Genomic DNA, 12,328 nt, shown 5'->3' with positions numbered 1-12,328 from the left:
CCTATCTCTGTGGGTTTTGATGGTATGGTCTTTGAGGCCAAACTCTGGCAGTCCAGAGGACTTTACTCCAGAGTCGTAGACACCATGTTGCGAGCTAAGAAACCAACCTCAGCCCGCAGTGTGGCATACCTAGATTAAGTGGTGCGACTGAAGACTCTGCCACTCGACTAATTTTCATCATTCCCATATCCTATCCTTTCTCCACGATGGCTTGGACACAGGTCTGCGACTTGGGTCCCTAAAGGTCCAGGTTATGGTCTTATCTTTTTCAAGCTGAAAATAGATGATATTCCGGAATTAAGAACCTTCCTGCATATACAGCCCCTTATGTTACACCCTGGTACCTAAACTTGGTTCTGACCATGCTTCAGAGGTCCCCCTTTGAACCAATGGGTTCAACGGAGCGGGGTTAGCTGGCTTCGAAGCACACCATCGGTAGGTGGATTACGTCCACATTTAAGCAGGCTTACATCAGTTCCAATCGGCCTGCAATTAATCGTATTGCTGCCCATTCCACCCTCTCAGTGGGGGCTTCTTGGGCTGCACATTACGGGGTCTCAGCAGATCAGCTCTGCTGGTTGGCCACCTGGTCCTCTGTCCATAACTTCACTAGGTTTTATCAACGTAATGTGTTTGCGTCCCCGGACGCCAGTTTCGGCCGCATGGTGTTGCAGACCAGACTGTAGCGGTCCCTCCCTTAGGGTGCTGCTTTGGTACACCCCTATGGTAAGCAGGATCCCCCAGGTGGAGTTAAGAGAAAAGAGGATTTTATACCCGCGTAAAATCTATTTCTCTGAGTCCATCTGGGGGACACTGCGTTCCCTCCCTTCTGCTCTTCTGTGGTTATTCTTTTGGTGTAATCTTCAGGCTTTTGTATTACACACTGAAGTTCACACGAGGTTGCAGATGGGATATAGCCGGTCAGCAGGAAATTTAACTATTTGAGAGCCTACTCCAAGTTCCCTCATACAACCCTATGGTAAGCAGTGTTCCCTAGATGGACTCAAAGAAATGAATTTAACGCGAGTATAAAATCCTCTTTTACATTTGCAAATGTGGTGGTGATCTTTACTATAGCCTCTCAGGCTCAGGGCCTGATTAATCAAGGAGCACAATGTGAACGCATTTTGCCTTTTCTTTTTCTTTTTTTTTAAATGGACAGAAATTGCACGCACGTACGCCCGAAATCAAGTACAAGCTGATCTGAAGAAACCTTTCCATTTGAAAACGGGTGTAAGTACGTTTTGCATGCAGAAATACAGAACACACTGCAGGGTACGTACAATACATATGTGCAATAAAATTTCCCGCACACAAAAATGTTTTATCATTTTTTTTTTAGATATAAATAAATATCAGGATGTAATTAATGCCTATTTTACATAAAATCTATTTTTACAGTTTGTCTGAATTGCAAACACATGTTCTGGCATGCATTTGCATCAGTAATCACTATCAATTGGCACTTATACCTGCCCTGTAGCTGCTGCAAATGAGACGGCTATAAATCATCACGTACCTGAGAGATGCCCAGATCTGGAATCGAACAAATGTTCGTGTGCTCAATCTTGTCACGTTGTAACTGTACAGTGCTAACACGCCCATTCCCTCCCCTGTTTTGCCCTTCAAATCGTAGGCAGTCTGAAGTGTTATTTGCGTTAAAACTTGAATTGCATGCACTTGCGTTCACTGGTGTATAGTCCTGTTCTGAGCATGCGCAGAACAATTTCATACAAAATAGCGCACGCAACAGGACTTGGGGCCTCATTCATTAAGGAACTTAATTATGCAGTGGAATCACTACTTTCTTTTCAAAAACTTTTCCTACTGGGTGGATAATGTATAATTCCACAATCCGTTATGCAATTAACTCAAAGCTGCAATTCTAGTGGAGCAGGCTGCCCTTTGAAATGTGCTGGACCATCTAACCAGACAAGTGTGAAGGCGATTTGTGGTGCACATCCAGCTCATCTTGTAAATGAGGCCTAGCACATGTTAACCGTCTTCAAATTGACTTTATAACAGACATAGGGCTAGATTTACTAAGCTGCGAGTTTGAAAAAGTGGGGATGTTGCCTATAGCAACCAATCAGATTCTAGCTGTCATTTTGTAGAAGGTACTAAATAAATAAAAGCTAGTATCTGATTGGTTGCTATAGGCAACATCCCCACTTTTTCAAACCTGCAGCTTAGTAAATCTAGCCCATAATATTAAACAGGATGTCAATACAAACCTGCATAGCTACATATATACTTAAACCTTGCTTCAGGACTATTTATTAGAATAAAATTGTATAGCACACTGGACCTAGCTTTCATTAAATTAAGCTTTCTTTTTAAAAAAAAAAAATTCTCCTACAACAAAAACTGATTAGTTTAGTCTAAATTAAGTAAAATATACACGTGACCTCAAGTCCAAACCTTATCCCTCACTAACCATCATTATGGAAATATATCCAAACCATATATAATCTAAATGTATTCAACTTGAAAATAAAAGTGTTGTATCCTATAAAGAAAAAATACATAGGTGATGCACAACCGGATCCTATTATAACCGTTCCAATGCACAAAATGTCATCCTGTGGTCACTACTCTTTCATGCCACTCTGTCCAAGTCAAGTAATTCCAATAAACAATTTCAAATAAAAGCACTCCTTTGATGCATATATTCCAATGTTACGGTGTTGTTAAGTGGCAAAGTTTATATTTATACTCCAGTGTTTAGGTCATACTGTTAAAGTCCTTTATTTGTCACTTACTCTTAAATCCTGTCCAAACAGGATTATATTATTGAACCACAGAATGAATGTCAATGTAATAAAGTTTGCAAATTTCTTTTGTTCCTGGCGTTTAGAAAGCTCTATATATCTGGCCGCTGGTCCGGTGTAAATGCATAATTTTGGGGTTCAAGAAACGTGTTCAGCATCCCCACTTGAATGAAACTGAAATGCAGATGTTCCTTCCGGGTCTACGAAATTTTTTAGATCCCTCTGTGATTGATGCAGTTGATATTCATGATTGCCCTGATGCTTTTCATTGTTAAAGGGAATTAATTATGGGCACTAAGGTCATTAATACAAAAGAATAAAAATGTCCAAATACTGATCCCTTTTGATACACCACTAATAACTAGCCCAGTCTGAAAATGTTCCTATTATAGTTGCAGTTTGAAGACCGTTAGCCTTTGTCCTTCACCTAGTTTTCTACCCATGTACATACTTTTTCATTGTGCTCTTGTTATATGTACCAGACTGTGATGTGGAAAAGTATCGAATATTGCTTTCTCCAAATCCAAATTTATCACATTAGTTGCACTACCAAAATCTAGCTTTAAAGTGACCTAATAAGTGTTTGGTTTGATCGTGAAACCATACCGACACTGTTAATAAATTAGTCAGACCCACAGGTCAATCATTTCCTGGTTCTACATTCCTTTTAAACATTGTTACCCCAACTGCTTTATGGTAATTGTGTACTGAACCAATTATGAGATAATCTATAAATCTAAGAAATAGTGGTCAATCAGTTACTGAACCTAGAAACTAAACATGTGTCCTACACTTGGCTATTAGGGCCAGGTACTTTATGTATCGTAATTTTGCTTAGGGGAAACTGCACATTAACCTGTGATAGACGAGTAACATTTATTTCTGTGCATAGGTTATAGCTCTAAAACATTTCCTGACATTTTTTTCCTCCTTTGTGAATACAGAGAAAAAAAATATTTAAAAGATAATCTTTAATGTCTACAATTAATTATCACTCTTTATCATTTAATGGTCCATTAATATAAATATCATTTGTTAATTGGCTTAAGATAGCTCCAGATAAAGTGAGCTCATTTGGGATAACTGTGGTTGCATACTGTATATTACATATTATGTGCAATAACTATATTAATGAAATTTGGAGCATGACACTTTGCAAACAATAAGCTCTTTACAAACATATTTTCTTCTTAATTATGCAGATCCGTGTGTTTACAAACTCTTTCACCATTTCACCATATAATGGAGCAGAGGCATTGGTAAGTTGTATAGCTGAACAAGTGTGGTCAGTTTTGCTATTGTTTTAATATACAAGTACACGAAAGTTTAGTACTACCAAAGTGTGAAATTTGTGTCATTTCCACTAATATACAGAGCAGTGAAGGAGGAGGATTTTCTCTTGTCTCTTGCATAAGACTTTCCTTCTCTTCAGTCACTAGCATTCTAATCATTTTAATGTCTAAACTAAAGCTCAGATACCAATTTGTTTTGGCATATATGTATGTTTGTGACTAATTGTCAGAATGGAAGCTGTTTGTTTGAAAGGGAGTGGACAACATGTTCCTTAATAATATATGAATTATATCTAAGTGGGGGAACTGAATGATAAACTATGATATGGCATGATTATTTTTTGTATACATTTTTATTTTCTTGCAGTGACCAAACAGCAAAGTTTAATTTTAATTGAAATTTGAAAAAAAGGTATTGTTTATTAGCAGTTTAATGATTACTATTATTATTTCTAGTTGTGGTTGTTTAGTCAAAGACTGGAATCTCTCAACCCATTGGCGAAATATCACAGCAGCACGTCAGGATTGGGCAATAATTATGTTAAACCCATAAAGGTTAGTATTTTTCATTTTCTTTATATAAAATTTAAAGAACAACAAACATTGAAATGTCTGGCCTTGCACCAGTAGTTAGTGAGGCACTAGGAAATGCATTCTGATATTATATCTGTTGTTGGGGGCTTTCTGACATTTAGGGGCTCAGTCATTAAGAAGAGCAAAGTATAAAAAAAGGAGTAACTTTGCACCTGAGCAAAACCATGTTGCATTGGATGGGGTGGTAAATTTACAATGTGTGAACAGATTTATAGTTGTGGGGGAGGGCATGCCCTAGATCAACTTTTAATTTTTTGGTGTAAAAATAAAGCTATCAATTATTTGTGTGCTAAATGAAAAAACAACCAGTATTTAACTTATGCTCAAAATAATAAATTAATTTGCACCCTTTGAATTGTAACATGATTTGTACCGGAGATCATTTACTTCTTTTTTTTTTTCTTGCTTTCCTTAATGACTCAGGCCCTTAGTGTACAAAAACAAGTTATATGTTGTCACGAACACGCTCCCAGTTGCCGTGCCTTTGAGGTCACACGATTCCAGCCCGCAGTCTCTCTTTACTTATCACACATGTTATAGACCTACTGAATCGCGCCAAACAGCGCTCACACCCCCATATATTTCATGGTTGCCTCCACCTATTGAATACGGGCAATAGGACCCCAATATACTGTCCCACACTGGCACACAAGTTTTCTAGCTATCCACAGACTAGCAGGACCCACACAAACAAGCAAAGGGTTAATTCTTCACACCTCCAGACTGTTAGACAAATTCAAATGCACGCACACACAGCTTGTTAATCAAACGTATCAACAGATCACACACTGGCATTCAAAGGGCCGAGCTATATTCTTCTTAACAAGCTAATGGATTCGTTAGAGTATTAATAAAACCCCTATGAATTTGTCCATCTTTTAATGCAAAACAAGATGGAATTATGGCAATGTGACATACCTTTTCCAAAGATTTGTGATTATAACTGTACCCGAATACCGCCAGTACCTGTCATTCATAACCCTGGTGCGATTTCTGCGCCTTGGTATGGAGTGGCCCCCCGATTTCCCAAAATGTGAACTATAAAGACATTTTCCTTTTGAAGCCCATATTTCTATATACCTGTATAGGCTTTCAAATGTGGCCTTTGTCTTCAAGATTCTCACATAGGCATATGGCTCTCTTGTTTACACTTAGTGGTTCTTTTTGTTTACACGACCTGTTGAAAGGAAGTCAATTAGGAAGTGGAATACATGATCAAAGACAATGGATGTCTGTGATCTGCATATTTTAAGCAGGTCTCCTCACAAAAGGGTTTGCTCAAACTAATTACCTCATACTGGGCTAATTGTTTCCTTTTTTAAAAAAACGTTTGGTCAAACATTTATCTGATACTTCTATGTATCAATGCAATATTTTATTTTGGCCCTGGCATTTAATATTATATTTCATCATATCAGATTTATGCTCTCATCCCGACATATGCTAATTCCGTTTAAACATAAACTTTTAGTTTCGTGAGGAACAAGGTAAGATAAAATACAAACTTAACTTTTGCTCTAACAATACCCATATTTGGTGTTTGCCCCAAAGCTGAAAATATTTCAGATGAAGAGTTCCTCTCTCCTGTTCAGGTTGGCCAGTTGTGAAATTTTAGATAACAGGCATCTGAAACATGTACACCTCTTAAGTTTACTCAGTCTGCACAAAGGGATATCCTAAAACTATGTCTAACATATGTACTCCTCCTTTAGACAAAGCAAAGAATAGCGAGGTTCAACTGCCTTTATACTTCAGAAAGAAATATATTTTTAGACTCTCCAAATATTGTTTGTGCGACATTGTACTAAGCTGCATTCCATTTTAACAACCCTTAAACCAAATACCCTGTTCTTTAAGCAATAACCCAGCGAAATGCTTGTTTATTAGAAGTCAATGGATCCAGGGATCCTGGACTCTCATAAAGATCTTTCCTACACTATCCTTTCGTAGAGTGATGGCAGCCTGTTATATTCCTATATTTATGATATATTTACATAATTAAATTGAAATCTTAAAAGAAGTGGCCTTTGCAGGCAGCTATGATAAGATTATCGTGGAACCCTGACTATCTGCTACATTGTAATGACTACACATACCTCTAAAGTGCAACAAAATAATTTTCCTTCTTGACTGATGTCAACTTCAACAATGTGCTACTGGTCAAGAAAATTTGTTTAATAAGGGTTTGCTTTCATTAGACATGAAAGGTGTAATGTTCTTTGAAAAAGCTGTGTACATGAACTTTGTTTAAATTTCCTCATACGTGTTAGTTTGGGTAAGGGACTTTAACACTACTTCTGATTCTGACAATTGCTTTTTTTTCCTTTCCAATTCAGATGGATGTTGATGAGGCAAGCAGTGACTTGTTTTATGAAAAGTTGCAGGAACTGGAAAAACAGGTTCGAAAGAAAATTATCCTTGGAAATCAGTAGGGACGAGGAAGAACAAGGACTACCACCTCTTAAATTATCTAGATTTTTTTAAATAATTTGTCTGAATCTCAGGTTATCAAATTATGTGATTAACAGCTAAAATGATCATTATGCCTAAGGCAAGAGTACCACATATTTGCTATATGTCTGTAGTTCCTACACTACAAGTCAGTACAGGGGCGAACGCAGGATTTAGAAGGGGGGAAAAAATAGAGCGAGAGAGAGCATGCGCAGCAGCTCCATTTCGGCGTGTGACTTGTACAGCAGCCGCGGCGCTGTCAAAGAAGCGTCCGCAGCAGTGCTGTATTGAACTGCCGCGGACATTTCTTTGACAGCACCGCGGCTGCTGTACAGTACCGTTGGTTCGCGGAGGGGAGGGGTTTATGGAGAACCAGAAACCTCCCCTGCGTGCGCCGCTGCAGTAGTATGCTAATGATAATAAATTATTGCATCTCAATTTCCCATTGATTCTACAGCAGGTGCTGCAACCTATTGTTCGTTATTTATTGTACTCTATTAAAGTGCAAGCAACAGTTCTACTGATATACGGACTGACCTGTTGTATACCATGGAGGTTCTAACAAGAGACAAGCCACTGGTTGCTTATGGAGGAAACAGATTCACATTTGAAGCAATAAGTAAAAATGTCCAGTTTTCTCTTTCATGGTAACACAAATTATTTGATTTATATGATCACATTATTGGAATAAAGCTTTACAAATGGTTTGAGTGCAATTTATATTTCCTGTGTGTTTTCCCTCTAAAAATCACATGTGCTGAAATATCTTTACACTATGACCAGAATTATGATTTATGGATGACACAGGGCTACAAACCAGATCTTGTCCATCACTTCCACACACCAACTGGCTGCCGTTCGAATAACACAAAGACCACCTCAATTTAAACAATTTTTTTTTATTCCACCATGCCCGCATACTGCACAGATAAATCAATGCTCTAAAAGCCTACTAAATCTTGCCCTATGTTCTTGTTTCCCATTCCTGCATGCCTGTCTATGTCTCTACTCACAAGTGAGATATCCTGTATTACTGGTTTAATACTATATTTCGGCTCCCCTTTTTGTAGAGAAAAACAGTAGTACCAACTGATTGCCACTTGTGAGACCCAGATAGCCACACCTGACCTTGCTAATAAATATGTGAAGTCATTCTTTGCAATTTTAGAATAATATACTCCTAGACACTGCCATACTATGTACCACCATACAGTAAAGTATAGTAAAAGTATTTTTTTTCTCTTCCAAAATACAGCAGAACTTCTGTCTGTTTATCTTAAACAGCATCACGTTCCTCATTTAAATCTTGCTTTTTAGTGATAAATATTTATTTATTTTAGATGCCCACTTTTACATATTCATGGCAGCTCCTATTGCGATTTCTTTGTAAATAGCTAAAATATATAATAAACCTGTACATTCAGAAGCTGCTTTATTAGGTACACCTTTCTAGTATTGGGTAGGCCTCCATTTTGCCCCCAGTATAGCCTGTTGAATTCAATACGTTGCTAAAAACATTCCTTATAGATTCTGGTCCATGTTGACAAGGTAGCATCATGCAGTTACTGCAGAATTATCGGCTGCATATTCATGCTGTAATTTCCCATTCTACCACCTCTCAAAAGGTGCTTTTTTGGATTAAGATCTGGTGACTGAAAGCTATTGGAATACAGTGAACTCATTATCATGTTAGTGGAACCTGCTTGAGATGACGTTTGCTTTGTGACAGGGTGCGTAGTACTGTTGTAAGTAGCCATTAGAAGATGGGAGGAATGTGCTATATATGCTATAAAGGAGTGTCCATGGTCAACAACAATACCCAGACAAGCTGTGGCATTTAAAGAATGCTCAATTGGTATTAAGGGGCCTAATGTGTGCCAAGAAAACATTCCCCACTTAGAATTTCATGTTGGGGGCACCATTTATATTGCATACATGTGACACTACAAGTGCCAGCGTAAAACTCATTAAAATAAATTTCTCTAGGCTAAGTGCATAGTGCAAGTGTACCAGAATATGGTTGATATTTTAAATGAAGGTTGTCAGAAGTGTGGTTTAATTAGCAATTTTGATAATTTACCAAGTGTGTATAAGACTGCATACGGGGACCCTGAACTGTTGACCATGTGTGTGTCTGTGTGGGGGAGAGCCACTGCAAAGTGACAGTCTTCCTGAACAGGAATGATAAAAAGAGTAAAAAGGGGTACATACACTTGCGCTCCCGTAAGAATCTAAAGAGGGTGACGTCAAAATTCTTAATTATACAGAGATGTAATTCTCCCAAACGCCTCATCAAATGGTTTACAAGATGTCATATAAAACATAAAAGTCAGAGCAATATGGCATAATAACGTTTAAGTAAGGGTGTGCACCGGGCACTTTTAGTGTTTTGGGTTTTGGGTTCTGATTAGCTTGAGGTTTTGGGTTCTGATTTGTTTTGCCAAAACACCCGACGAAAGGTTTTGGTTCTGATTTCGGGTTTTGGGTTCTGATTTATATTTAAAAAAGCATAAAAAGCACTAAAATCCAGTTTTTTTGTTTTTTCCACTCCTACGCTATTATTAACCTCAATAACATTCAATAACAATCATTTCCACTAATTTCCAGTCTATTCTGAACACCTCACACCTCACAATATTGTTTTTAGTCCAAAACGTTGCACCGAGGTAGCTGGATGTCTAAGCTAAGCGACACAAGTGGGCGGCACAAACATGTGGCCCATCTAGGAGTGGCACTGCAGTGGCAGACAGGATGGCAGTTTGCTAGAGATGCAAGATGGAATTGTCCTTGGGCCCTCCCACCCACCCTGATGTTGTTGAAATAGGACATTCGCACTTTAACAAACCAATCAGGAACAGTGAACGTAGTTTAATCTCTGGTACTAATATTTCTGGACTGCAGGAACAGTAAACGTAGTTTAATCTCTGGTACTAATATTTCTGGACTGCAGGAACAGTGAACGTAGTTTAATCTCTGGTACTAATATTTCTGGACTGCAGGACTATCTCTGATCGAGATCGTGGAGGAAATTGACGAGGAGGGTGTTGGTGGTATGTATCCAACAGGACCAAGGAATTTAGGTGTCCCTGGACTGCTGATGGTCCTAGCCACAGGTCCTGAACTAAACACTGAATTATGAAGGTTCTTCAGGTGACGTATAAGTGAGGATGTCCCTAGGTGGCCAAGATCCTTACCCCTGCTTATTTGAGTTTTACATAAGCTACATATGGCCATACATTTGTTGTCCGGATTCGGATAAAAATAACTCCAGACAGAAGAGGTGGATTTTTTGGTCTTCTGACCAGGCATGAAGATGGGCTTTTTCATCCCATGGACAACAACTGTTTCCCCCCCTGGTGGCTCATTTATGATAACCACATAAGCATCCTCCTCGTCAAGTTCCTCAGTGCCAGCTACATCAATATCCTCCTCCCGGTGTACAACATTCACACCTTCATTAGCCAAATTTGTAACTGGACTGTGGGTGATCCTTCCAGCATATGCAGAGGGCGTGCTGCAAATGGTGGAAGGAGCCACCTCTTCCCGTACAGAGATGGGAAGGTCAGGCTTCGCAACCACCAACACCCTTGGACTCGCCTTGGGGATTTGTGATGTCATCTGTTTATAAGGCAGAGTTGTTTGCTGTGTTATTGATGACAGCTTAAGTCTCTTCAATTTTTTAGAGGGGGGGGAGGAGGAGGAGGGCTTAGATCCTTGGGTGAAGCTGAACCACTAGTCATGAACACGGGCCAGGGCCTAAGCCGTGTCGTAAATGGCATATTGGCAAGTTTTCGTTTCTCCTCAGATGTTTTTAATTTTCTTTTTTAGGTAATTTTAGTCAACTTTGGGTTTTTGTATTTTACATGCCCTGTACTAGGAGATTGGGCATCGGCCTTGGCAGACGACGTTGATGGCATTTCATCATCTATGTCATGACTAGTGGCAGCAGCTTCAGCATTAGGAGGAAGTAGGTCTTGCACTTTCCCTACTTTATCCTTCAAATTTTTGTAACATAGTAACATAGTTGATGAGGTTGAAAAAAGACACCAGTCCATCAAGTTCAACCTATTTTGGATCTCCTGCGATCCTGCACTTATATTTGAAATTAATCCAGAGTAAGCAACCGCCAATCCGTTTCAATTTTGAAAATCCCCCCAACTCAATCTTGCAGTCCTATTTTTACCCTATATCCACTACTATCCTTCATTTTAAATTATCGGTCGTATCCCTGGATACACCTTTCCGCTAAAAATTTGTCTAACCCTTTCTTAAACATATCTATTGAATCTGCCATCACAACCTTCCCTGGCAATGAATTCCATATCTTGACTGCCCTTACTGTAAAGAACCCCTTCCTTTGCTGGTTGTGAAATTTCCTCTCCTCTAGCCTTAGGGGATGACCACGTGTCCTGTGTATGGTCCTTGGGGTAAAAAGTTTCCATGAAAGCTCTCTGTATTGACCCCTAATGTATTTGTACATAGTAATCATATCTCCCCTTAGACGCCTCTTTTCTAAAGTAAACATGCCTAAACTGGCTAACCTTTCCTCATAACTTAATGACTCCATACCCTTTATTAATTTTGTCGCCCTTCTCTGAACCCTTTCTAGTTCCAAATTATCTTTTTTATAGAGTGGTGCCGAGAACTGTACTGCATATTCAAGATGAGGTCTTACCAACGATTTATACAGTGGCAAAATTACACTGTCTTCCCTTGCATCTATGCCCCTTTTTATGCATGCCAATACTTGTTTGCCCTTGCAGCTGCTGCTTGACATCGAGCACTATTGCTAAGGCTACTGTCTACGAGCACTCCCAAATCCTTTTCCATTATAGATTCTCCTAAATTAATTCCATTTAATTTATACATTGCGTTCTTGTTTTTAATCCCTGAATGCATAACCTTACATTTATCTGTATTAAACCTCATATTCCATTTGAGCCGCCCAATCCTCCAGTTTATTTAAGTCCCTCTGTAGAGAAGCTACATCTTGCTCTGATTTTATTACCTTACAGAGTTTAGTGTCATCTGCAAAAATAGAAACTTTACTCTCTAAACCATCACCAAGGTCATTAATAAATATATTAAAAAGGAGTGGTCCCAGCACGGAACCTTGAGGTACTCCACTTAAGACTTTTGACCAATTAGAAAATGTTCCATTTATCACAACTCTCTGTTCCCTATTCTCTAACCAGTTTTCGATCCAAGTACAAATTTTGA

The 12,328-nt window shown here is 38.8% G+C and overlaps 1 protein-coding gene across 2 annotated transcripts in view; it reads left to right on the top strand.

Moving 5' to 3' along the window:
• HSD17B7 (hydroxysteroid 17-beta dehydrogenase 7) overlaps positions 1-7,309 on the top strand; it is a 59,215-nt gene extending 51,906 nt beyond the window's left edge. Inside the window, exons 7-9 of one of the 2 annotated variants that reach the window (XM_075184083.1) lie at positions 3,974-4,030; positions 4,520-4,618; positions 6,994-7,309. In XM_075184083.1, coding sequence (XP_075040184.1) covers positions 3,974-4,030; positions 4,520-4,618; positions 6,994-7,089 — 252 coding nt within the window. In that variant the 3' untranslated portion in view covers positions 7,090-7,309. Of the gene's footprint in view, positions 1-3,973; positions 4,031-4,519; positions 4,619-6,993 lie in introns of those variants that run through there. The other variant, XR_012678698.1, reaches the window with a different exon arrangement.
• Positions 7,310-12,328: the final 5,019 nt, after the last annotated feature.

Source organism: Mixophyes fleayi, chromosome 8, assembly GCF_038048845.1.
Source record: "Mixophyes fleayi isolate aMixFle1 chromosome 8, aMixFle1.hap1, whole genome shotgun sequence".
NCBI lineage: Eukaryota > Metazoa > Chordata > Amphibia > Anura > Limnodynastidae > Mixophyes > Mixophyes fleayi.
This window is presented reverse-complemented; position numbering and strand designations above follow the sequence as displayed.